This window comes from Sciurus vulgaris (genome assembly GCF_902686455.1).
Source record: "Sciurus vulgaris genome assembly, chromosome: 1".
NCBI lineage: Eukaryota > Metazoa > Chordata > Mammalia > Rodentia > Sciuridae > Sciurus > Sciurus vulgaris.
The window spans coordinates 118,392,934-118,419,823 of NC_136461.1; the positions used below are offsets into that span (position 1 = coordinate 118,392,934).

The 26,890-nt window shown below is 40.1% G+C and overlaps 1 protein-coding gene across 1 annotated transcript; it reads right to left on the reverse strand.

Annotated features, from left to right (window-relative positions):
- Positions 1–225: 225 nt before the first annotated feature.
- On the reverse strand, positions 226–25,927 carry FCRL3 (Fc receptor like 3). The gene is made up of 15 exons (XM_079109266.1): positions 24,737–25,927; positions 19,530–19,677; positions 19,348–19,442; positions 18,543–18,563; positions 16,968–17,210; positions 16,265–16,528; positions 15,761–16,045; positions 14,681–14,965; positions 14,033–14,311; positions 11,325–11,603; positions 10,800–10,913; positions 5,535–5,653; positions 4,921–4,989; positions 3,610–3,641; positions 226–3,525 (listed from the first exon to the last, which is right to left on the reverse strand). The coding sequence occupies exons 3-13, from the start codon at positions 19,406–19,408 to the stop codon at positions 4,987–4,989; spliced, it is 1,953 nt and encodes a 650-aa protein (XP_078965392.1). The 5' UTR covers positions 19,409–19,442; positions 19,530–19,677; positions 24,737–25,927; the 3' UTR covers positions 226–3,525; positions 3,610–3,641; positions 4,921–4,986.
- Between the last annotated feature and the right edge of the window lie 963 nt (positions 25,928–26,890).

Below are 26,890 nucleotides of genomic sequence, written 5' to 3' on the forward strand. Positions count from 1 at the left end.
CCTTAGGATGGCTGCATTTCAAGACTGGAAATGTCAAGTATTGACAGAGATGTGGAACAACTGTGACTACCATACATTACTCATGGGAATGTAAAATTGTGTGACCATTTAGGAAACGAACATGATGATCTTTAAAATGTTAAACATGCATCTACTATGTGACCGAGCAATTATACTTCACAGTATCTGCAAAGGGCAATGAAAACATGTTCACAAAAATATTTTTATATAGGAAGCTTTATTTTTAATAATGACAAGTGGAATAACCCAAATATCCATCAACAGGTAAATAAATCATCAAATATGGTGTATCTATACAATGGAATATTACTCAGCAATAAAAATAAATATGTGTGGATACATGAAACAACATGAATGAACCTTGCAATCTTTTTGCTTAGTGAGAGAAGCCAGGCACAAAAGAGTTCATCCCATGATTCCATTTATATACATTTTTATAAAATATAACCTATCGTGACAAAAGAAAACATACCAATAATTGAATGGGATGAGGTGAAAGTAAAGAATCATTGCTTAAGGGTGAGGGACTGTGAGAGTGATAAAAGTGCTTGGGAATCTTGATTACGTTATGTGATTTCATCTGTCAAAACTCACCGAAGTGTACACTTTAAATACATGCAATTTATTTTGCATAAATTGTTATTCAATAAACTTATAAACAAAATACATAGAATGCAAAGAAAGAAATTATAGTAATGCCTCAGATCCAAAGTCTCTGATGTCACTTTCTTGACTATCTGGAAACAACTTCCTCTTGGATCCTCCCCAAACTCTCCTTAGACTCACCCTGACTGCATATAGGTAGCACCGTTTGCCTGGATAGGAGTTCTGGTAGGGAGGACTCCTGCTATACTCAGAACTATTCTGTGCACAGTAGCGTCCCTCTGGTGTCCCCAACTCTCTTCTTTCCAAAGGCTGCTGTCCTTGGTGCTACCTGCACCACCAACATGTTCCCCTGGAGAATGGATGTCTATGTATAGCACACTGTCTCTCTCCTGACTTTCTCCCCTAGACCTGTTATCTCTCAAAGTCAATAGGAGAAATTTTCTCCTTTTATGACCTCTCTTCCAGATAGGTTTCCTACAACAAGCACCTAGTGATATGTCTTTTTTCTCTCTTACAGAACAATTTATCCTTCCTGAAACCCCAATAGAAAGATTTTAGGAGAAAATTTAAGCACATACAGACTCTACCTGGATTATTTGATCCCCCTACAGGTCAGGTCTACTGCCTTGGCTTGTGTTTTGCACCTAGTAATATGGAAATAAGACCTATAAACCCTTTTCTCATAATAAAAAATACTTATTTCCTCACTAAGAAAAAAATGAATTTTTCTTCAGTTGCTGCTTGACTTCATTAGGCTAAGGTTAAAAACTTCAAATTAGATTGCATGTTATTCTTTCTATTGTCTAAACTATTGACACTCCAGGGGAAAGCATAAAATTTGAAATACACTGTGTACTTTTATGCTTGAACTACTTCAAGGTTTTCAAAGTGCTATTGTGTTATTTACATAAAGTGATGAGCAAAATTGATGATGTTCATAAACTGATCCACTCATATACATCAGAGAACTAACTAGCTTTGTTTTTCTTAAAGCATATTGTTTTAAAAACTATAAAAAGGCAGTGTAAGGACAGGTGATCAAGACTAACCATTTCAGTTATTCCTTTTCTGCCTCTGAAAAAATCATATGTTAGTGAAACAGTACATTTTCCTGAAACTTAAGCACAGTGACATGTTTTTTGTTTCATGTTGTGTCCATAGTAGACACTGTTTCTGAGTCAATTGGGGAATAGATGTGTAGGAATGTTCTGCTCTGAGCTTACAGATTAATGTTTTGCAAATTTACCTCCACTGCCAGTTCAGGTAACAAGAATTCCTGCATGAGTGGAAAGCTGTATGGAGACGCCTTAGAAAACTTGGAATGGAACCCTTATTTGACCAAATTATCCCACGTCTTGGTTCATAAGACTTAAAATCAGAATACTACAGTGATGCGGCCACATCAATGTTTATAGCAGCTCAATTCACAATAGCAAAGCTATGGAACCAACCTAGGTGCCCTTCAGCAGATGAATGGATAAGGAAAATGTGAGACACACACACACACACAAAATGGAATATTGTTTAGCCATAAGGAAGAATGAAATTATGACATTTGCCTATAAATGAATGGAACTAGAGAATATCATGCTAAGTGAAATAAGCCAGTCCCAAAAAACCAAAGGCCAAATGTTATCTCTGATATGTGGAAGCTAATGCATAACAAAGGAGGTTGGGGAGGGAAGAATGAGAAGTTAATTGGATTAGACAAAGGGAAATGAAGGGAAGGGAGAGGAATGGGAATAGGAAAGACAGTAGAATGAATGGGACATAACTTTCCTATGTTCATATATGAACACAAGACCAGTGTAACTCCACATCATGTACAACCACAAGAGTGGGATCCTAATTAGAATAAGTTATATTCCATGTATGTATAATATGTCAAAATACATTCTATTGTCATGTATTCTACTGCCATGTCTAGAAAGAACAAATTTTTAAAAACAATTCCTGAGTGAACACGAAGTTTGCCATCTAGTCATGTGAATCATTGAATCTACTGAGATTCTGGAATTGGCACTGATGCTTCAGTAGCTTCAAATTGTGAGTGTCGAAGTTAAGTGGCAAAACTGAGCTGCTACGGGCAGATAGCATTATTGATCCTGTGACAGTAGACCAACGAATTCTGTACTTCAAGCCATTTCAAACAGGGTTACTGAAAATTTTGCAAATAAAATTGAGATACTGACAGAAGGGGAAAACCATTCTGATGCAAATTGCACACAGAGAGATCACTGAGGGAAGAGATAAAGGATCAATGAACAATGTAAAACCAAGACCATGAAAGGATAGAAGTTGAATACTACATGGTGGGATGGATAAGAGGCTTATGGTAATCAGTTCTGAATATCATTTATACATGCTTAAGCCACCTATTTGGCAAATGGCATATAATTCACCTTCCATATCATCTTTTGATCCTTCTGAATTCTGCTGTCATCCTTGTATTGAGAAAACAAGGTAGGGCAGAAGTTAAGAGCACAGATCTCAGAGTTGATCAAATCTGCTTTTGGATCCTGCTTTTATTTGCATATGTCCTTGGATAACCTCTCTGGGCCTATTTAACTTTTATGAATCTCTGTCTCATCTGCAAAACAGATATTATAATACTTAGCCTTTAGCATTATTTCTGTGTATTTACTGCAATTATATATGTAAAGCCCTTGTGACGCTGGCTAGACCATCCTCCCCCTCTATTCCACAGAACACAACTGTTCCCTGGGCTCTCTGTGGGTCACTCTGGGTAAGGAACTAGTGGTCTGAGGCTGCTGGAGCCCATGGGACATTCTCATAGTTCCCTGTAACATCTTCACAATCACTGCCTCTTCTGTTGGCCTGTCCTGCCAAGTCTTCTGGGTGTGTCTTCTTCAATTCTGAATAAATGACTGCAGGTTCCTGGTGAAAAACCCACAAACTGTAAGCACTTAAATATAGAGGAGGAAGAGCAGAGAAGAGAGAAGGCCAGGAAATGTATCTCACCTTATTGTTCTTTTGCATCCTTGGTGAATTCTCTGTTGGATGAAAATAGCAAAGAAAAGTTTTAAATTCCATATGTTCAATTTACAACCTATTCACAGTGCATTCCAAGTCAACTTTACCTCTGCTGCTCATTCCTTGATTGTTTCCTCTGCTGAATTTTTCTAAGCCCTCACAGAAAAAGCACTTCTTCCCCTCAACACACAATATACATGCACACTAAAAAAAACTGCAGTTCTATGACTGTATTGACCATCTGGAAGAAAGAGGCAAACATCACTCACTTTATTTTGCACAGGGAATTGGAGAAGGCTAGAGGAGAGACTGGCAGTCTAAAGTCACACAACAATTTCCCAGGAAGCCAAAGATTTGCAGTGGAGCCTTAAGAAAATTCATTGTGTATTCCTTCTATCTTTCCAAAGAGTTCTTTGTATCTCTTTCACTTATTTATTCTGCCAATAAGCATTCATTGAAAAGATGCTTCTTATTAAACATTAGGTACATTATGAGGAAACAGAGAGGACAGAAATTCTGTCTGTATGATCAAGGAGCCCATAATTTTGAAGAGGAGAAATGGACATGGAAACGAATGCAAAAGACATTCAGAAATGCACATTGAACTATGCTGTTGCCACAAAGGGTGATCAGTTCCTCCCAGGTTAGGACATGGGAAGAGATGATGGGAGTTACTGTGAGTTTTACCTGAGCTATGTCCTGAAATGTGGGCAAGGAAAACCAGTTAAACTAGAGTCAATGACATTTCGGGACTATTGAGAAGCATGAGTGACAACATATTAAAACATTAAAAGTTCAGTAGGCCATAAGACACAGCATGAAGGAGAAATCCAAGTGCAGATGGGGCAATGATCATGCTCCGAAATGGAGAATCACTGAGGGTAGTTAATCTAGTCAATGATGTGATCAACTGTGCATCTCACAGGGATCATGCTGAAGAAATTTAAAAAAAAAAGTTAAGATAATTATAGTTGTCTACACATTCGGTCATCAAGACGTTTAATTTAGCAAATAATGTTCATTCATTATTTCAAGGGGTCTAAGTTTTCCAAGCACTGAACTCTATGATATGAATACTTAAGAAGTCATCTATCCTTAAAGAGTTGTCTATCCTTAAAGAGTTGATGGGCTAATAGTAGCAACATGGACAGATAAGAGGGAATGGGTACAGGAGGAGCAGGAAATGTCTTCCATGTTGAACTCATACTTGAGATGACCCTTTGGTCAAAAACCCTTTGCTGGATCTGATAACACTGCTACCTCACCACTTTACCTCTACTTGTCTGAAAGGTATCTCACCTGAAATTCCTTTTGTATTCTGGATGCTCCTGATCTGGGAATAAATCAGGTTGCTTTCTCCAGGATTTACTGTGAGAAAATAGAAGATGTTGCAGTTGGCCCACATTTGAGATTTCTGCTATGGTTTAGTTTTGGATTTGGTTTGTTCTCCAGAGGGTCATCTATTAGAAGTGTGGTCCCCAGTGTTGTGATGTTAAGAGATGATGGGACCTTTAAGAGGTGGGGTCTAGTGAAAGGTCATTATTGGCATCCTCCATCACTCTGGAATCCTGCTTTGCCATGTGATCTCCCCACTTAAATGCATTCCTGCAATTGTGGTGCCATCTGCCATGACATCCTCACCAGAGCGAATGCCAGTGTCATTCCTTTGAACTTCCAGAACTATGAGCTAAATAAACCTTTTTTCCTTGTAAAGTACCCGGTCTCAGGTGTTTCATCATACTAAGGAAAATCAGACTTCTTCACAGTCACCAAATTTATAGCTACCTTTTATTCCCTATACTGCCAGGTAAATCATCTTTAAATTGGATATAAAAAGATCCTGAGTTGTTGCTCAATCCTTCATTCCCTACTGGCACATCCCTGAAGCCCTCTGTCTCTGAAGAAGTCCTTACCATTGCTGTATACTGGCTGCAGCTGCAATTGTACTGGTTGCTCAGAGTGGGTGAGTTCCTGGGGGTCAATGCTGAAGCGTCTGGATGAGGAAGGCTCCTGACATTCAGTGGGATTGTAACTGTGACAGAGGGGAAAGAGACAATGGATAAAGAGTGTTCGTCAGTTTCTCAGAGTCTCAGAGAAATAGGTATCCAGGAAGGCCCAAAGTCTAGCATAATTCATGTAAAAAATATTATGGCCACTTTCCATGACTCTTTCAAGAAAATATTGGAAGGAGTGTGGCACAAGATCAAACCAGGGGAGGTCAGCTGAGGCAAAGTCCAAGAGCAGAAGTCACAAATCTTAAGGTCCCTTTGATAGGGTAAAACTCATATTTGGCTAATTTTTAAGATTATTTTTAAAGACATAAATGTTTAAACATTGATACACAAGGTCTTCTGCATTCCCATGTAACTTGACTTTTGTCTTTAAAAAAGGTCTCTTTTAATTTTCTACCTTATGTTGTAATACTCTGCCTTCCCCAGAGTATACTATGAAGGTTCCTCAGAAAAGTGGGTTCTTTTTTAAATAGCACTTCCTTGTGCAGTTAATAGGGTTAATTTAATGCTGGCATTTAATATCATTTCCTAAGTGAGTATATGACTCTTCACTCATGAGGAACAGGGAATGAATGAACTGTGGCCCTATAAAAGGTGAAGTCATTAAGACATCAGTAGGTCAGGTCTGTACTGGAGCACATAAGAAGATAAATAAACATAGATAACAACATGTATTCTGTATGTAAGCGGACACAGTATCATTCACAAAGAGGAGTGAGACTTGCTTTCTAATCACATTTTTTTAAATTTTGTAAGAATGTTAAAATGTTGATAAGAAGCCCATTCAAACTCTTAAAAATATGCATCATTGTAGTCATAAACAAATCATGCAAATGAGTCCAAGCAGCACAAGTATCTGAGGCCTTACCTAGGTGTCCCCATGGCAGAAGGTCCTTCTAGAAAAAGAAACAAAGGAACACTGAGGGTAAGTGAGCTGTGTGGATAGCAGGCTCTGTGTCAGAACATTCTTGGGTTGAAATCAGATCATTGTAAGATCTCATATACGGCAAAGCTTGGGGAATAACCTTCTTCGCCCCCATGTCATGTTATAGATAAGGAAGGCCGCGTCTTGGAAGACATCTGCCCAGAACCGTACTCATTATTCAATCAGAATAGCAAGGTGAAAAGAAACTAAATAGTGGTGACTGGGAAGCAGAAGTGAGACAAGGTAATATTTAACTGTGGGCCGAGGCCTTCCTCCTCACCAGCTTCTTCTTTCTGACTGTAGCTCAGCAAGTACAGATGAGGATAAGAAGGGGGCTTAAAATTGGCACCAGATTGTGACTACCATAGTATGTTCCACCTTCTCTTTCTCTAATTGTGACCCCTGCAAATCCACTGCAGCAATACTGAACTGCATGTCACTTGGGTACCTACAAGTTTCTCCCTACCTTTTCCTTTCTTCTCTTTCACCTGGCTAATTTCAAGTTATCATTCCTTCTTCAGAGCTTTGCATCAGCTCTGTCTACCTTCAGGCACATAGAACTATGTCATATTGTAATGACTAATGATAATATGTGCTGTAATTATCCATTTCTCTTTTTTCCCTTAATTTTGCCTTCATGAAAAGATGTGCTACTTGAGCCTGAAAATTTTGTCTTAATTTTTTTTTTTTTTTTTTTGCATTCACAGGGCCACACCTAACAGTTGAAAATATTCAACAAGGATTTGTTAACCGGCTGGTGGTGGTGGTGCACATCTGTAATCCCAGCAGCTGGGGAGGCTGAGGCAGGAAGATGGAGAATTCAAAACCAGCTTCAGCAAAAGTGAGGAGCTAAGCAATCAGTGAGATCCTGTCTCTAAATAAAATACAAAATAGGTCTGGGGATGTGATTCAGTGGTTGAGTGTCTCTGAGTTCAATCCCCAGCAAACCATGCCCCCCCCACAAAAAATTTTGTTAAAAAATGAAACCAATTAAAGTATATACTTTAAGGACTGAAGAAATATGTCAAGTTGACAATTTTATAATAGGTGATTGCATGTAAGTTTAATGTTGAAGCCTACTCTATCAGTCTTAAAAATAAGGCAGCTTTTTAAAAAAAAAATTTTTTTTTTTTAGTTATAATAAGGCAGTTTTTCATCATTGAAATTCTGAAAATTTTCTGGCCTGCCCCAGTGTGAATTTGTGCCCAGTTTCACATCCCTGCCTGTCATTTGCCTTTTTAAACTCACAAGTCTTAGAGAACACAAATCATTGCCCAGAGTAACCACGCCAGCCTTGATTCCTTTGATAAATAACTGAATGATGCCTGCAAGCCCAATCCCCGGGGGCCAGGCCTCCTAAGTTAGGCTAGAGGTGTGTATCATGACCTAGGACTGTGTCTCTCTCCTCAGAACAATAAGAGGACACGACCATCCACAGCCGGTATCTTCCCTGGGCAGTTTGTCTCTGTCTAAGGATGGATTCAGAAGTTAGTCTATCTCCTCATTTTAAAAAGAAAATCGAGATGTAAAGAGGTGGCTATTTATCATGTCTTCCCTGAGGACATTTGGGCCAGGAACCATACTGAGCAGTTTGCCTACATTGTCCAGCACCTCAAAGGTAGCTTCTGTTATTATGACAACTACATAGATGAAAACTGGGATTTGGAGAATTTAAGTGCCTTTCCTAATATCAAGAAGTTAGCAAAATATATTACTAAAATTTTTTACCCACGTAGGTTGAATATCGAATTGATACATTTTTTAATCTCTTTTAATAATTTGTAGGAATTATTCAGGCAAGAAGCAGAACTTTTCACTTTTAGAAATAGTGGAACGTTTGTACTCCTTCCTGAGATAAATAGTCAATAATTGGAAGGGAAATTTGCTATGGGGTAGAGGGTTCAGGAGTCAAGATTTTTGAGAAAAGAAAGACAGAGACCCTCTTCCCGGGGAATGATCACAACTTCTCAGTGAGTTTGCTATTTAAAACACTTCTTCAGGCAGGGAATGAATGGCTGAGGACTTGTCTGGCATGCATGAAGTCCTGTCAATTCTCAGCACCACAAGCAAAACAAAACAAAAACACTTCTTCTAGACCTGATGGACAGAACCCCCTGGGGCTTCTGTTCACATGGATCACATAAAATAGTATTCTCTTCTCCCCTGGTACTGTGGTGACTGAGCAGTCTGCTTTTTGAACATTATCCACTTCAACAGTGAGATTCTAATGCCCTTTGGTAGATAGTGGGGAAGGAAGTTAGTCGACAGGGAAAGTTATTATAATATTCTGTAGCACTGTAGGGTAACTATCGTCTATAACAATTTATTAAGCTTCTAAATATAACTAGAGATATATTTGAAAATTCCCAAGACATAAAATTATAATATTTGAGGAGATAAAAGTACTAATTATCCTGATTTGATCAATACATATTGTTTACATATATTGAATTATAATACTGTACCCATACATAAGTATAAATAGGCCAATTAAAATAAAATAAAATCTAACTTACAGATGGTCTAAACACCTTTTATAAAAGGTAGTGACTCATATTGGACCAAAGGAAAAAGAAGAAATTAATCATGTTTTAATTATTTTAAAAAATACACTTTAAGCATAGGACACAAATAAGTCAAAAGTAAAAAGGAAGGGGAAAGAAATACCATGTTAACAGTAATTATATTTGTTAACATAATAATATTTATCATTTTATTAATCATATTTTATTATCACATTAATACATTAATAATGTAATTATTACTTTATTACATTAATATCAAGCAAGAACTATGCTATCAGGGAGGTTTGGTAAACAGGGCCATTTTATAAGGATAAAATTTTTAATTCATCAAACACATATAAAAATTCTAAATATTCACACACCTAATAAAGAGCATCAAATCCTCAAAGCAAAGCTAGGTAGAACTGCAGAAGGAAATGAACAGATCCACAATTGCAGTTGAAGATTTCAATACCCTATCTCAATTATTGATATATATAGAAAATCAGTAAGAACATAAAAGAATTTAGTAATAAGAGCACACTTACTATAAGAAATGTTAGAAGAATCTCTTTTGTCAGATCAAAAATGATAACAGATGGAAATGTAGATATACAAAAAAGAATGGAGAATATTGAAAGTGTTAGCCAGGTGGGTATAATTTTGACAACAAGTCATATAAAGGCAAGAAAAGAAGAAAAAGTTACCAACCAATTCCTCATAAACATATATGCAAGCATTCTTAATAAAATTTTAGTAAATCAAATCCAACAATCATGATAAAGGCCCCAGAAATATAATATGACTTGAACACTCAAAGTTAACCTTATTAATAGACTGGAAAAGAAAATCATGGGGTTAACTTAACCCATGTAGAAAAAGCACTTGACAAAATGTCTATGCCTGTAAAAATTGTAACAAATTAGGAATCGTAGGACTTGCTTAGCCAGATAAAGTGCATCTGTGAAAACCCCACAGCTGGCATAATACTTAATTGTGAGAAATTGAATACTTCATCCTAAGATCAGGGACAAGACAAGAATGTCTGTTCTGACCAGCTATATTCAACATTACACAAAAGTTTCTAGCCAGTGCGATCAAGAAAGAAAAAGAAAAGGTTAAGACTGGAAAAAAGTGATACCGTCTTTCTGAGCAGACAGCATGCCATCTATATAGAAAATTTTATGAAATCTACAAAACAGATACTAGAACTAAGATGTGAGTTTGACAAGGTTACAGAATGTAAAATTAACACACAAAAGGCAATTGTATATATGTATACTACCTATAATCAGCAATTGAATTTTTAATATCTTCTCAGTTATTCTCTATTAATTTTAATCCAAATTTCATTATAGTTGACCACTATTCAAATACATCTTGGTTTATGATTTGCACTTAACAAAGATTACCTACTTTTTGTTACAAATGGAGGGGGGTTGTTTGTCCTTTTTGTTTTCAGTAGGCTTTGGAATGAAGGTAGAACAGTAAATGCTTAACTTTCTAATTTTTAATTGAAAGTAAAGCTCTGATACATAATTTGTCTCAAAGTAAACACAAGAGGTAAAGATTTCATTGAAATCTTTATCCTACCTTTTTTGTTACTATTGCCTATAAAACTGAGGGGCTAGTACTTAGAAAGGAATATTTGGCTTTTATAGGATGCACTGTCCAACTCCAAATTATTGTAGCAATTGCAAAAGTTACAGCCTTAAAGGATAAGACAGAGACACCTACCTGATTTCTTCTGGGTCTTAATGCAATACAGCCAAGTAGCAGCAAAGACAAGGATGACAAGCAACCCCCCAGTGACTCCTGTGGTCATCAGAACAGTTCTGTTCCTGGAATTCCCTGAGGGGCAAGATATATACTTGAGTTTCAGTGGCAAAAGTTTTGGATCTAGACAAAAAACATGCAAGTGGAGCCAGAGATCTATCAGGACAGGCATTTTCCAGTTTCTGATTTCTCCATTAAAATTATCTTTAGTATAAAGGAAATTTTTACAGGCATAGATAATTTGTCCACTAAATTATCTTTAGTATCTTTATCTTTTGTAATTTTCAAAACAATGACACATTTAAGGTGGTCACCAGCATCTAAGATTAAGATTTATTTCCTTTCCCTCCCCACATGAAATCAGCATCAGTCTCAAGAAGCTGCAGGCCTTGGTGGGCATGTTCAGAAACTTTGCCATTGATAGACCTTGTACTGTCTACTGGAGAAATATTTTATTGACTGATGCTATGGCCTCTAGTTACTCACCTGTGATGTTGAGTGTCATCGTTTCACTACGCTGGGCCCCCAGGCCATTGTCAGCCTCACAGGAGTAGTTTCCAGAATGTTCTGCAGTCAGGGAGAGGTGGAAGGATGCTCCTCCTCCAGAGGGGGCTGAGATGTTCCCCAGGGTGATGTCTTCATGATAAAACTGGTAGAGGATTGGGGGAGAGCCCCTCAGGGCTTCACAGTGAAGCTCCACCATGTCCCCGACCACAGCCTGGGTCCTAGGAACCCTGAATGTGAGGACAGGGTGGGACACTGGGACTGAGGGAGGAAAAATAGTTCATTGACAGTTTTGTATAAGTATGTATATAAGAAATGTAATAAAAGAATATACAGTATAGTTCATAGTAGGAACATGAAACTGGATTCAGAAAAACATGGGTTGGAATCCTGTCTTTGCCCTTTGTTAGTTCTATAATCTTGATTTTTATTTTATTTATTTTGGTACTGGGAATTTAATCCAGGGATGCTTTACCACTGAGCTGCATCCCCAGCCCTTTTTATCTTTTATTTTGAAACAGGGTCTTGCTAAGTTGCTCAGGGCCTTGCTAAGTTGCTGAGGCTGGCCTCCAACTTGCAATCATACTGCCTCAGCCTCTGGAGTTGCTGAGATGGTAGGTGTGCTTGGCTGTAATCTTGATTTTTAAAAATTTTAAATTCTCTAAGTCTCAGTTTATTCCTTTCTAAAAAGGAGCTAATTATAAATTACATATCAAGCTTTTGTAATAAGAATCATGTATGTGAAGTGCTCAATGAATGTAAGCTATCATTATTAACAGAAATAACTAAAATCAAGGGTCATTTCTATTGCTGAATCTAAGCTCATTTATCTAAATTAGGACCTCATTATTCTCTACCTAGTTACCTGACTTCATTTTCCAACTTACTATTTAGCACTGTCTAACATTCATCCATCCATCATTCATTCATCATCCATCTGTCTATTCATCCATCCATCCATCCATCCATCCATCCCTCTATCCCTCCATTCATTCATCTATCATTGTCATATATCAGATGACCTCAATAGAATATAAGCTCCATAAGAACAGGAATTTATCTTTCCTGTGCCGTATTTGTAGTTGCTGGAACTTTGCTCGACATTCAGTAGTTGCCCAATAATTGGCAACTGAATTAATTGATCCAGACTGGCACAAAAATATCCAGATGCAGTAATAGCAACAATAATTCCACTTTCATTGATGACTATAGAAATAGGACAGCAAATAAGTATAGAAAAGCCATTCATGTGGAATATGAACCATAAGATTTCTGGTTCTGCAAAGCAGTGAAGAAACGTAAATGAGACAGTCTGTTTGCAGTGCTTTAGATTAAAGCTATGTGCTTCATTGGCAAGAGAGGCTCTGCTTTGCATTAGAGACTGACTAAAGGGGAGGGAATGTGAATGTGGACTACTCATTGAATGACAATGGTCAGACCTGAAAAATGAGCCATCACTGGCTGCAGGAAAGATGACTTCTGCTATCTCATCCAAGTAGAGATGCCAAGACCTTGAATTAGAAGTGTAGGGTTCCTGCTAAATCTAAACAGATGGTTTGAGTTTGGTCTTTTGTACATCCTCTGAAATACAAAATGCGGGATGCTGAGGGCCTCAGAGGTAAGTCTTTATACTTTGCACATCTCAGTGTGCCTTTCTACCCACATCTCTAGGTTTCTGTGTTCCAGGGGCTGAGTTCTAGGTATTTCCATTGCATGCCTTCCATAGGAGTTCCTCAACTTCTGGTTCCATATGCACATTCCTCTAAAATCAGGGAATTCTAGGGCTGAGAGACACCATTGTTAGCAAGTTCAGTGGTCTGCAGGGGGAGGGATGCAATACACCCCAATGGAATAGTTTTGAGCTTGAGACATTCAGTTTTATTAATATTCACATTAGTTCTCTGGTTCAGTCTATGTGTCACATCTTGTGTTGGGACAGTACAAGAGTCCCTGTGAAGGCAAGTGCTCCTGTGGAATGGGCAGGTAGTCATCAATACCTTCACCTATTAGTTTTCTCTTAGTATACAGGAATGTATTGCCCATTTAGTTGATGCTTGAGTGCTTTTACTGATTATTTTAACTTAAATGCTAAAATCTTTATAATTCTTTGTAATGAGATTGAGGAATGATCAACATCATGATATTATTCAGTTGTTTTTGTGGCAAAGTTCTAAAAAGAGAGGTCAAATGTATAAATGGGTCACATGTTTTTCTATGAAGAAAAGCTAGTATTTAATTTTTGTGATGATCTGTGGCCATCAAGAATATAAATTTGTAAAAGACACTTCTTAAAAGTACTTTGTCCTGTGACCAGGAAGCAAAATAAGGATTAAGAGTGCATGAGGCAGGAAGAAAATCATGGCAGGGAATGATCTGGTCAATGATCTTGTCACTGTTCCTGGACAAAAGAATTCAGAAAGAATTCAGGTTTCTTTGCCAGTAATTGCTGCAGCTTACGTATCTGGTATTTTGGAAGATCTTTGAGTTTCTTCTAGGAGGCAGGTGGGGAATATGGCAATTGTAGGCACTTACAGAGAAAATAAAGGAGTATGTAATCACAAGAATCTCAAAACTCCCAAATGGAAGTAGAAAAAGTAGGGGATACTCTCGGATGTCACACCAGCAAATAGCCCAGCAGAGTTCTGTTTGTAGAGGACACAGTCTGACTACTGTGTGCGTAATCTGCTTACCTATGATGTAGGGACTCACTCTGTGACTGCGCTGGGCCCCCAGGCCATTGTCAGCCTCACAGAAATAGTTTCCAGAATGTTCTGCAGGCAGGGAGAGGTTGAAGGATGCTCCTCCTCCAGAGGGAGCTGAGATGTTCCCCAGGGTGACGTCCTCATGATAAAACTGGTAGAGGATTGGGGGAGAGCCCCTCAGGGTCTCACAGTGAAGTTCCACCATGTCCCCCACCACAACTTGGGCCTTGGGAGCCCTGAGGGTAAGGACAGGTTGGGATACAGGACCTGAGGGAGACAGAAGGGCTGTCAGATTTTGATGCTGCAACAGATGTATAACTCCACTCAAGGAGCTTAAAGATACATCCCTTGGTCATTTCTATTCCCCACTGACTGCACTTTCTAATCTCATGATCAGGAACATTGTCCTAAAACCCAGAAAAGTAACCCTGGATAATTTTATCTTCATCATCACAAAGTCCTCTCCCCAGGGAGCAAAGCATCTTCAACTAATTTGGCCATGTGTGTAATTGGGTGGGTAGTTTTTTGCATCTTTGCCTTGTTCATTTGCCTCCTTCAAAAAGATCTTCATGGCTGATGAAGAACTTCAACTCTGGCTTGCAAAACAAGGGTGATTGAAAGGAATCAGGAACTCACTTCTCACGGTGACTATAATCCGCCTGCTGAGGATGGGGACATGATTGTTGTCAGCCGCACAGTAGTACCTCCCAGTATCCTGCTCCTTCACAGCAGGCACCTGCAGCTCTGCCGACAGGGAATGTTGGGTTTTTCTGCCCAGACTTTTTGCACCTTCTTTGTGCCAGGAGAATGTGACAGTCCCTGTGCCCTTGGCAACTGAACAGATGAGGACAAGATTTTCTCCTTCAATCAGCTGTCCCCCTGGAGGCTGGATTTCTAGATTCACATCAGATACAGGGACTCCTGGAAAGACACAAGACAAGTGAGGGTTTTGATAGCAGGAACTTCAGAGTCAAGGAAAAATCTGGTGCTGCCATGAATAGGCCAGTAGCAGTAGGTGCAATAGGACTGGGTCCAAAGTAGGAAATAAGAAATTAATTGTGTATATTTTATAAAGGGAATGATATCCTTCCCCACTCTCACAAGAGTTCCTATCCTTGGGTAAAGTAGGCACCATGCCCATGATCTGCTTAAACCTGATGTTGTTTTCAGTCAAATTTTATGAACACTTATCTCTAAGGAACCTTTGATATGCTAATAGATCATAGAATACTGGGGATGTTACCTCTATCCCAAAGTGACTTTTCTCATAACCGAAACACTTCCTATCCTTCAAGAGTTCTCCAGTCTCACTTCCATGCCCCCATGACTATTCCAGTCCATATTCATCTTCCCCTTTTCTGATTATTTTGGTGTGAGGTTAGGTTGACTAATAGAAACACTGTAGGGACCTTCAGAGACAGCATATGGTCAATGGTGCTTCTAGTTGTCTGTTGACTCATGAGAGAACCTATCCTGTATATCTCTGTAACCCTCACAGGATTGGGCACCCAGTAACTCATCAATAATTACCATTACCTGGCTGAGATGGAAAAGAATGTTCCAGGGAAGTTAGTCTAATACTGAGTCTAAAGAGGAAAGGACACCAGAATAGCTGGAGCCTCCTCTCTACATCAACCATCCCGGGGCAGGAGATGTTGCGATCTGTTCTCCTCTCTCCAGCTCTGATTCTGAAGTGCAGCCCCCTTTGACACTTACTCTGCACATGTATATGGGACGTCAGGCTCCTTTTTGTGATGTTGTGAGTCACTGCCTTTGCCTCACACCAGTAGAACCCTTCATCTCCTCTCCACATGGTGGGGATCTGGAGCTCTGGGGAGCTGCTCCAGCCTGACCCCAGGGTATGGTCATCTCTGAAGAAGCAGAATTGGAGCTGGACATGTGACTTCTGAAAAGGGAGCTGGGTCTCACAGGTCAAGGTCAATGGGCTTCCCTCCATGGGCTGGGAGGGACTGGCTATCAGCACAGGATGTAGAAAGAGTTCTAGAGAGAACAAACACAATCCTTAGGGAATTGGGGCACAAATATACTTGTATTCTCAGCACCAACCATCAGGAAATAGAAAACCATGAACTGGGAACTATCTTCCTCCCATGACTGTGCTATAAGATATTCTTCATGCAATCCCTATTGATAAACACCCTCTCTTCATCCTCACAGCTTAATTGCCAAAACCTAAACCCACAGGTGTTCAACCATTACCTTGAACTTGGATCCTTAGGGGTTTTGAAGTTTTCTCTCTGAAAAAAGGATTCCAAAAAGAATTCCTAGAAGCAGTACAATGATATTTGCCATCATCTCTGGAGACTGAATTTAGTTTAATGGAGTCTAAGTTATCACCATCATGAAGTTGTTTTCCATCTTTGTAGTAAATCATTTTAGATATGTCCTTTTCCTTTCCTTGGCATCTCAGAACTATATTATCTCCTTCAAAGACAGGGTGTGGCGCCTGGAGGATCAGCCAGTCTGCAAAGAGCAGAGAACACACTCAATACTTCCCTGTCACTTCTTCACTCTCATTTCTACCCACGAGAAAAGAGCGATGACCCTATACACTCCTGCACATGTCCTCCACCAACATTTCCACGTATTCAATACTAGATTCTTTCTTATTCTAGAAAAGGGAACTAATTTCCAGAAAATGGCATTGAGAAATCCTGTCTTTAAAGAAAAGAGAAATTTTATCCCTTATCATAACTCAGGCCTGGGTTTCTTTTTGCCTGGTGGCCTCTAGGGTGCAGACACTTCTTTGAATGAGGAGATGGACAATACAACACTTTGCTCCTGCCCTAGCCCCTTACTCTCTCCTCTGGGTCCAGTATATCACACATGCCCACGCCTGTTTGCAGCTCCACCTGTACTCAACCCATGTGGCTTGATTTTAGAGACTCCTCTTTTTTCTCACCAGATGAAAATTCCACATGTACAGGGTCACTGAGGGAGGATCCTTGGGTCTTGCATTGGTAATAACCAGATGTTTTAATTGTTAAATTTTTAGATGTTGTTTTAAAAAATTCCTTGTCACGATACCAAAATGTGTCCCCCTGGGATGCCCAATGGTAATTCACACACGTGAGAGTCATCATTTCTCCTTTGAAGACTGTGGACCATGGAGGATGGAGCAGAAGTGCAGCTTTTGGTGGTACTTCTAAACAGGAAATAGATGAAGGCAGGTTAGTGAGGGGTAGGTATAGGACAGGGGAAGGATCAGCTTTGCAGCTGGGGGTTTTCCTGGGACTGGGACTGGAAATGGAACAGAGACAACTTCAAAAAATACCCATGATGGAATCTATTCTTCCTCATCCTTTGCTTACCCTGGACATAGGCAAGGGGATATCATAGGAGATGCGTCTTGGTAGGGGCTGAGAAAAGTGTAGAAAAGTTTGTGCCAGGTGTGGTGGAATATTCCTGTAATTCCAGCAACTTGGTAGGCTGAGACAGGAGGATTACCAGTTGAAAGCCAGGCTGGACAACTTATGGAAATCCTGTCTCAAAATAAAAAGGGCTGAGGATGTAGCTCAGTGGTAAAGTGGATTCAATTTCCAGTCCAAAAAAAAAAAAAAAAAAAGGATTTGTCATTGTGCTAACACTGCAAAGTCCTCAGAAGGTAGGGAGACTCTGAGATACTTTTGTTTTATTCATTCTTGTCAGGATGAAGGTAGAAGTGGGATGTTCAGAAGCAGTTTCTAGATTCCAAAAAATCACTTCCTGCTTGACTTTAAACATTTAATGAAGAAGATTCTTTCTCTACTTTCATTATTTTTAAACTTTGCTTAGTTGGAGAATCTATAGGGAAGGCAACTCTACTGTCCATCTAAGTTGGACACAGTCAATAACTAAGGGATATAAAGAATTTGAATTAAGAAGGTTGGGCTGCTCAAGAAATCAGGCTTGTGTTTAGAATTGCAGCTGACTGGGCTGGGGAGATAGCTCAGTCGGCAGAGTGCTTGCCTTGCAAGCACAAGGCCCTGGGTTCGATCCCCAGCACTGCAAAAAAAAAAAAAAAAAAAAGAATCAGAATTGCAGCTGACTTATGGGCCCAGAAGCTGAGGCATGATGGTGGCATGAGCTCCATTCGGAAACATACAAGGGTTTTACTGTGGCATTTTCCTCTGTGTACAGAAACTATTTCTATTTCCTTTGGTAGCAGTGCTAACTTGGACATACAGAGGCAAATGACTTTAGGAGTAGAGGAGATAAAGCTGAAAGTCTCTGAACAGTTGCCTGCTGCCTCTGACCTTCCTTCCGCTAATGTTTCCTCCCTCTCTACACCAAGGCATTCTGGTGATGTGGGATGAGCTAGAGACTGAGAAGTTTGGGGCTATGTGCCCAACATGGTGACCATCATGACCCCAGCGCAGCCACATCACTGATGTTGGCATCTCCCTGATGTCCTCATTTGAAAATGTTGGGACAGACCATGGTGACTGAGGGGATCAATGGTCAGAACTTGGGAGGAACAAAAAGAAGGGAAACTTACTTGCTTGTTCTCTTCCAGGAGCTGTGAGGGAACCCAGATGCAAAGATTATTAGCATAGAATGATATTTCTCAAATTTTTTTCAATCAGATACTCTAAGTTTTCCAACCACCTAACTACACAACTGTTTCTTTCCTCCCAATTCTTGGCACCCATTCTATACCACCCAAAGTTCCTAAACAACAATGAAAAAAATTAGTCTATGATTTATTTTACAAATGCAATGGCTTGTGTCCACGACCCTGGCTCTTTTCTGCTCCTGCATGTGTGGCAACTGCATACTTCATTCCTTTCCTCTCTTCTCTCACTGGAACTCACAGTGCACACACAGGGAAGGACGTGGAAAAATGGTTTATCCTCCCCTTATTTCTTGGGCTTCCCATTATTCCTTCTACTTTTTAAATCTCTGGTTGAATTTTGGCTTAAAATATGGAGAAGGAGGTCATGTTTCTTAGTAGACCTTCCCTCACTCACCCAGGTTTGGAAAGTTACTGTTTATCAAAGAATTATTTAGTTCAGAGTTGTATAAGGAAGGAATTTAGAGTAGTGGATTGGCAGAAATAAAAACCCAAATTTCCTCTTGGATAAAAAAAAAAAAAAATAACAGTGATGTGAAGCCAAGGGCAAAATACTTGGCTTCTTCTGATGGTTGTATTTGCAGTTTTATGGTTGTTTTGGGAACCCAGACCTACTCATTTCCTGTCTCTTGCTATCTGTCTCTGAACCCCATGTAGAAGAAGAGACAGAAACTCCCCTTTCTGACTTTAGGAACTGAAGCTACTGTCCCATACCAGCCCAGCTACTCACCCAGGATCAGCAGCAATAGCCGCAGAAGCATGGGAACCAGGCCTGGCTGCAGACAGGGCATGTCTGTCTCACCAGAAGGCAGGCTTATTTCCCATCTGACAAGGAAGACAGGAGGTAATATTCAGATATGTCAAGTGGAAATTAGAAAAGAGGAAGTAGAAGAGTGAAGTGTCACATCTTACCCTGGGTTTTAAAATATGAACATGGCAGCCCTCCTAAATGATGTTTGTATCTCAACCCCAGTCGCTGCGCATTTTCATAAGTTGAGGGCCATCTTCCAATGGTTTAGGTCTTTCAGAAAAAAATATCTCCAAAGCTGTCCTGGGGTCCCTAATTATGCCAAGCTATACATTTGTTTATATTCAAATAACATGTTCATTTCTCAAATGGAAACAATGCCTGCACCCCGCCAGCATTTCCTCAAATTCATACAGCTTCTGGTTCTACATGAGGCTCCTAACATAGATCAAGCACGGACGCGCATGACCAGTGCAGTGTTCTGCTGTGTTTTGTGGCATGAGTCACATAGTCTAGGTGTCAGAGCAGTTGTAAAAACATTTTTTGCTTTCACATAAGTTGTTATGGAGCTTTTGAATGGGAAAATAGTAAAATTTGCAGGTGAGCAAAAGGGAGCTGCCTCTAAATTGTGCCCAGAACTGTGCAAATCAAGAGATAAATGAACAAGCATACAAATTGGAAGCCCTGTTTTTAAAGGCAAGCCCCTTCTGAGAAAGACTATCCTTCCCCCTTGTATTCAAACAGATACCACCCCCTTATTTTCTGTTTCAAACCCTGTGGACTTTTTTTTTTTTTTTTTTAAATCACAACTGGTAACTAATTTCTCCATGTTCTTGTTTGCATTTGTGTCTTCTCTCCCATTAACTTTTTTTTTTTTTTTTTTTTTTTTTTTGTACCAGGGATTGAACTCAGAGGCACTTAACTACTGAGCCACATCCACAGTCCTATTTTGTATATTATTTAGTGTCAGAGTGTAATGGTTAATTTGAATTGTCAACTTGATTGGATTAAGAGATGCCCATGATTAAGAGACCTCTGGGTGTGTAAATGAGGGTAAATGTGTCTAGGAATGACTGGAATGTGGGATAGTGACTGAAGTGGAGACCCTCCCTGAGTGTGGGCAGCATCACCCAACAAGATGGAATAAAAGTTGGAAGAACAAGGAAGCAGATGCAGATGCAAGCTCAGTTCTTCTTGAATGAGTTCTTGATTGCTGCTTCCATTGTTTGAGGATATCAGACTCTCGCTTCTTCACTCTTCCAAAGTAGACTCTGCTAGTGATTCTCCAGGTAGCTTCCAGAAGCCTTGGTCTCAGACTAGGGTAGCACTGTTGATCCTTCTTGTTCTGGGGCTTCTGCCTCTTGGACTGTGTAGCTACTGGTTCTTCCAGCTCTCCAGCCTGCAGATGGCCATTGTGGACTATCCAGCTTCTGGCTGTGTAAACCAATCTAATAAATTCCCTTTTTAAAATCATACTTTTTGTTGATTCTGTTCCTATAGAGAACCCTGACTAATACACAAGGTCTCACTGAGTTGCTTAGTACCTCGCTAAGTTGCTGAGGCTGGTTTTGAACTCAGGATTTCACTGTCTCAGCTTCCTGAGCCCCTGGAATTACCCCTCCCACACTGGCCCCCACTAACCTTTAAGGGCCTGATGTTTGTCTTATCCACCATGGAATCCCTTGTGCCTCTCCTAGTTCACAGTTCTTTCTTGACAGTCAGGATATTATGGTATTTTTTGATGATCTGCTGAAAAGGACGATCTAGAACTTGAGACCAGTGTTGCTCAGCCTATTTTTCATTATCAATCCCTAAGGAGCCTGTTAGGCTTTTTTCTTTCTTTTTCTTTTTCTCTCTTTTTTTAAACTAGCTACCCTCTTCCTCCATGAAATTTTTTTTTCTTTTTCTTTTTTTTTTTTTTTTGCAGTGCTGGGAATTGAACCAGGGCCTTGTGCTTGCAAGGCAAGCACTCTACCAACTGAGCTATATCCCCAGCCCTTCCGTGAAATTTGAATGCCACAGATGTGTACATCTGTTTATGTGCTGTATGTATAGGTGTGTTTTATACATTAAAAAAAAAAAAGTAAGGTTTTTGTTTTCTTCACCTTCCCAAGAACCAATATTTGCCCCTTGAGGATGATATTGCCCCTGTTGGAATGCATGATGTAGACATAGAGATGACCTTTCTCAGCAATATAACTGCCTAGACAGCAAGTTATGACCATTCAAGGAGACCTTTGCATTAGAAGTGAAAGATGATCTCAGAGCAAATGACCCGTTTTCAGGGAGGCCACCCCAGAGCATGTATTGTAAAGAGTTGTGAAGAGGTTCTCTCTCTAAACGAAGTAGCACTTCATCATCCACCTCCCCCATAACAGGGTCCCTTTCATGTAACAGGGTTCACTTTATGTTTGGGTGTAAACCTTGCTGTTCCACCACTGGGAGCTTATTATAAAACTGACACTCCTCCCTTTCTTCTTCCCCCCTTCCCCTCCCTACCTGAGGCGAAAACAAGATGAACATTCTTTCTATCCTAAGAGGGATGATCTGCCCTTCCATGTACTGCTTACCTGAACAGACACTCTGGATGTGGGAAATGAGAAAACAGCTCTTAAGGATAAAGATGAACGTTAATTAGAGGTATGATAATATCTGGAAAGCAGCTCTGTAGTCCCCCTTTTAAAGCCCTCTGCCCCCCCTAGCCGTTAACGTGGCAGCTTGTGCAACCGAGTCTGTTGCCTTTCTCCTTTGCTAGCAAAGCGATTAGACTTCTTTTTTCTTTTTCTCAGAGCCTTGTCCTTGTCATCAGATTAGCACTGGGGACAAGGACTGAGGTTCTCACACTTATTGAATATTGTCTTTCTATATGTACTTATGTGATGTCTATTTCTGTCATAAATGGGCTGGAAGTGAGTCTGGTTTGTGTTTCAGTGCCTTGTTGAACACTTGTAGAAATTTGTACTAATTTGTCAATAAGCACGAGCTGAATGAATGAATGGCTGACCAACAATAAAGAGCAGGAAGACCATAGAGAAAGACTGATGTATTTATTTCCTTACTCACTTCTGATTGAAGATTTCTCCAATACTCTGGAGATGTATTGGTTGCATTTATTCATTGGAATTATTAAACTGTTTCCTAAAATTGTACCCAGTTCATTTATAGCAAAGGATCCTTGTAAACTGCTAATTGTGCAGTGTGGGTGTCACTTCTGGCCTCTTGAATTTGGACTGTATTTTCCTCTCCTGCCCATCAATAGCATCGATTTCTTTACTATAGAGTTTATCATGGTGAAGGGTAATTTCTAGTCCTTCAGGAGTGTAAATATTTTTTTTTTCCATTGGGATGTCCAGTCCAAGTCCAGGTTCTTGGTGTCTTGAACAAAGAATTGAGGGAAACACACAGAAGTAACAGATAAAGTACAGATTTTTTTAACGTGAAGGTGGAAGTAGCATTCAGAAAGGTAGAGAGGAGTGGCCGAGCAAGAGAGAGGTCCAAAGTGAGGATGTTGAGAATTTCTAATAGTAGTTGTTTCTTGTGCTTGGAAAGAGATGTTCAGAAAGCAACTTTTAAAATCTTATTGTACATCTGGGGCCAAAAGTATTGCATTTTCTACACTTCTTTTAGTAAGGCAGGTGTTATAGAGATGGGGGCCTTCCAAGAAACCCAGGCAACATGAAGACATGCCCTTCAAACCCCTATTCTTGCAACCAAGTCAGAAAGATTTCAAACATCTTGCTCAGAATAATAGGCATGAGTTTATTGAAGGGATAGGAAAAGGAAAGAGGACACTCTGAAGGGGGAGAGTGGGTCCTCTCAGAGAGGAGATAGGCCTTGTGCCTATTCTGTGTTCTGGTTTTATTGGGGATCCCAGAAAATTTTCCAGAGAGTCCTGTCCAAGTCCACCTTTTGACTTTTGATTGACATCAGACTTTCAAGTACCCATTACCATGTCAACTCTAGGTCACCTTGGCCCATGCTGATGGGTTCTAATTGGATTCTTAACCATATATTTACAGATGTTGTTGATAAGAGGAATTATTCTTATCTCCCTGAGTTTCAGGATCTGGTCCTAGTTTCCTCCATTGACATTATCTTGAACATTTCTCCTGCAGATAACAGGTAGTTTGCTAAGGAATGTAACATATCCTGTCCATTTAGGATAGGCAGGTTTGTAGGTAAATTGCTTCTTGGAAAAGAAAGCATGTGGGAGTCAACACACTGGGCCCATTTTATAGAAGTTATTCTCTTAACTACCTGTTCCCATCATCCTAATCTATCTGACCCCTAACACAGGGACCATGTATAGTGGTCACATTATAATCCGAGCACCTAGTAGAGTGCCTGACACTTCATATAGGATTGCCAAATAAAATACAGGGTACCTAATAAATTTGAATTTCAGATTAAAAATAATAATTTTACTATAATTATATCCCATACAATATTAATTGTCATTGTTCATCTGAAACTCAAATGTAACTGGAAGTCCCATATTTTTTATTTGTTAAATCTGGTAATCATAACTGAATAGAATCACTTCTTTTTATGAATAAATGTAATGAATGATATGTGCTGAAGGGATACTGGTTTCCTTTCATGTGTACATGGAAATTCCAACTCTGCTCCAATCCTCCTCCTTACTTCACTCCACCCTGAGAGAAGCGAAATGCTTTATCTGACTTTTAAATCTGAGGGAAACACGTGGGGCATGGTCAAATCATCTCCATCTTCCCTTAGCTACAAATCTACTGATAGAGGGAGGGTCTGTGAGCAGGACCTTCCCCCTACATGGGTATTCCCCTGCACTGGGGAAAAGTGTAGAGAGGAGAGAAAATTCTCAGAGATATAAATAGTTGGTATGGATTTAGAAGTGAGAGAAATAAAACCAAAGGAACAAATAAATGGGAGCAATGATTTATAAGAAAATGTCATTGGTGGGACCAGGCATTTTCTAGATTGAAGAGACAGATACTGGTTCAACTTTTGAACTTAACTATTAAGCCTATGCAAGAGACTTGCAGCTTAGGGCCCATGGATTTGTGACCTTAAAGGGTGGTATCAATTTATGGTGAATTTATTCATAAAATAGGCCAGTGACTATTCTTATAAAGGGGGTACTGCTCCCACAGATGGCAATAAGTAAAAGACACAAGAACCTCATCATATAACAAGGATTTAGCCTCTTCATGTTTGCCTGCAAAAGTCTGATGGGTGGAAGGACTTGGCATCTCTGCCCCCTTCTTGTATCCATCTCTTTACTCCACGCCACCTTGGATTCCAAGGAAAATGTCTAATCCTATAAACATCTTGTGATGTGGTGGAAAAGCTCCACCTGACCAATCCTGAGATAATGATGAACAGAACACACCTGATTAAGATCACCTGCTTTGGCAGCTTGGAAAACCTCCAGCTGTGCAAACTCCCAACCCTTGCTCTCATTCCCTTCTATAAAAGTTCCTTGAAGACAGTGCTAAGGATGTGGGTTTCTTTGTCTTTCTGGTGTAGCTACACTGATTCAAGTTCCTTTCATTCTTTTCACCATTGCCTTTTCTGTTTTTTTTTTTTTTTTTTTTGTTTTGTTTTTGTTTTTGTTTTTGCCAAGTGGCTGGATCTGATTTGTTAGATCACAAGAGTCAATGTTACAGAGCAAAGATCACCTGCAGAGCCAAGGCAGCCATTGAATACTGGTACTCTGTTACTGGTTCTTGCAATCATCAGAGAAAGATGGTAGATATGTTGCTCAGAGTAGCAGGCATAAGTTCATTAAAAAGGCTAGAAAAAGGGGGAAAGTGGACACTCTCAAGGGAAAGAGTGGGTCCTCTTGGGAGGGTGTTGGGAGAAATCCTAGTTCTTGGCTCGCAGCAGTTAGTGTCTCAAGTGTATAAACTTGCAGGGAGGAGCATTCCACTTCTCCCATCTAGGAAAGTAAACAACTGCCCCAAGTTGACCTAGTGTTACCAAGGGAATCTGTATAGGAGCCTGGTGGTCTGATCCCCTGTGGCACATTGTGATCGGGCAAGAAACTTATAAAATGTATAACTGTTCCTGCAATAAACGAGTTTGCAGGCTGCTCTCCACAAGCCTGCTTCCACCCAACTCCTGGAGTCTGGGGGGTCTTGACTCAGTGGCCCTTAACTACACCTGAGCTAGCCTGACACCTTACAGGAGGGGGCAAAAGGACCTTCAGTGTAGGTAATGAATGATTGGATCAGATAAGAAAGATGGGGGCTGGTTCCAAAGGAAAGGAAATAAAATGCTAATACCTCCAGAGCCCTTCCCCCTCCTCAACCTGCTGCCAATGTTACCTGCCTCCAGGGGATTATTCCTCGCTGCAGGGAGTTGTAGGTGTTGTTAATGAATGCCCCCTAGGTCTCTCCCTTCCTGCCTGAACCCCTGGGTGACTTCTAGCTCTTGGATCACTCCACCATTTGGCCCACCTTTTGGTCACTAGTCATGTAGGCAAGATAAGGGGAGAAGAGGGACATGAGAACAAAGGAAATCTAAAATCTATAAAAGGGGTAGTACACCCCCACTTCCTCAGGCACCAACTTCCAACTTGAACCCTATCTTCTGTCTCTGTGGAGCTCTCTCTTTCTCTCTCTCTCTCTCTCTCTCTCTCTCTCTCTCTCTGGGTGTGTTCTATCCTTTAAATAAAAGGTTTTGCTCTTGCCTTGGCATTTCTTGGGTGTTCAAGCTTCACACCAGCCCTGATTCTCATCAGTGGTATCACCCTCAGAGAAGAACAGTGTGCCCCTCCTGCCCTCTAGTTTCATTGAGGATCCCAGGGAAGTTTCCACAGAATCCCACCCAGGTCCACCTCTTGACTTTTGACTGACAGCAGGATTGCATTAGACTTCCAAGTCCTCCCATACATGGTAAAGATCCAAGGCAATTCTGGGTCACTTGGTCCATGCTGTGGTTTTAATTGGAACTTGTTCTTACAGATCTTATGGTTACAGAACTTTGCTCCTAATTATCCTATTTCCCTGAGTTTTGGAATCTGGTCTGTGTAAATGTCACAGAATTCCCCCACTTTAGTGTAACTAGTTTTCCCCTTATTGGCACAGAGGAACCTTTTGGGCCTGTGTTTCTCCTGCAGATAACAGTTGTTTGCTGCAGAATGCAGCATATCCTATTGACCTAAGTCAGGCAGGGCTGGGGATAAATTGCTTTTTAAAAGAAAGCATGTGGAGGTCAGCACAGCTTTATAGAATTGTTCTCTTAACCTCATGTTCCCACCACTCACATCTGTTACCTGTCATTAAGGCCTAGAAGTCTGGTAATAATAGGGGTCTCTAGAAGGCTGTGAAAGCCTTAGTAAGCAGGGACAAGTAAGGTAAGGTTTACCTTTGGGCACTTGGCACATGAATGGCTTCAACCGTTGCCTTGTAATAACAGAAATTTGGGGGCTGTGTGGTGGCTCAACAAAAGCCCATGGTAGCCCGAGTCACTTTTCCTAGGCAGTGGCAGCTGGGGCAGATAGTCCTTTTTAATAAAAGTAGAAATCTCTACAGCTTTTTTA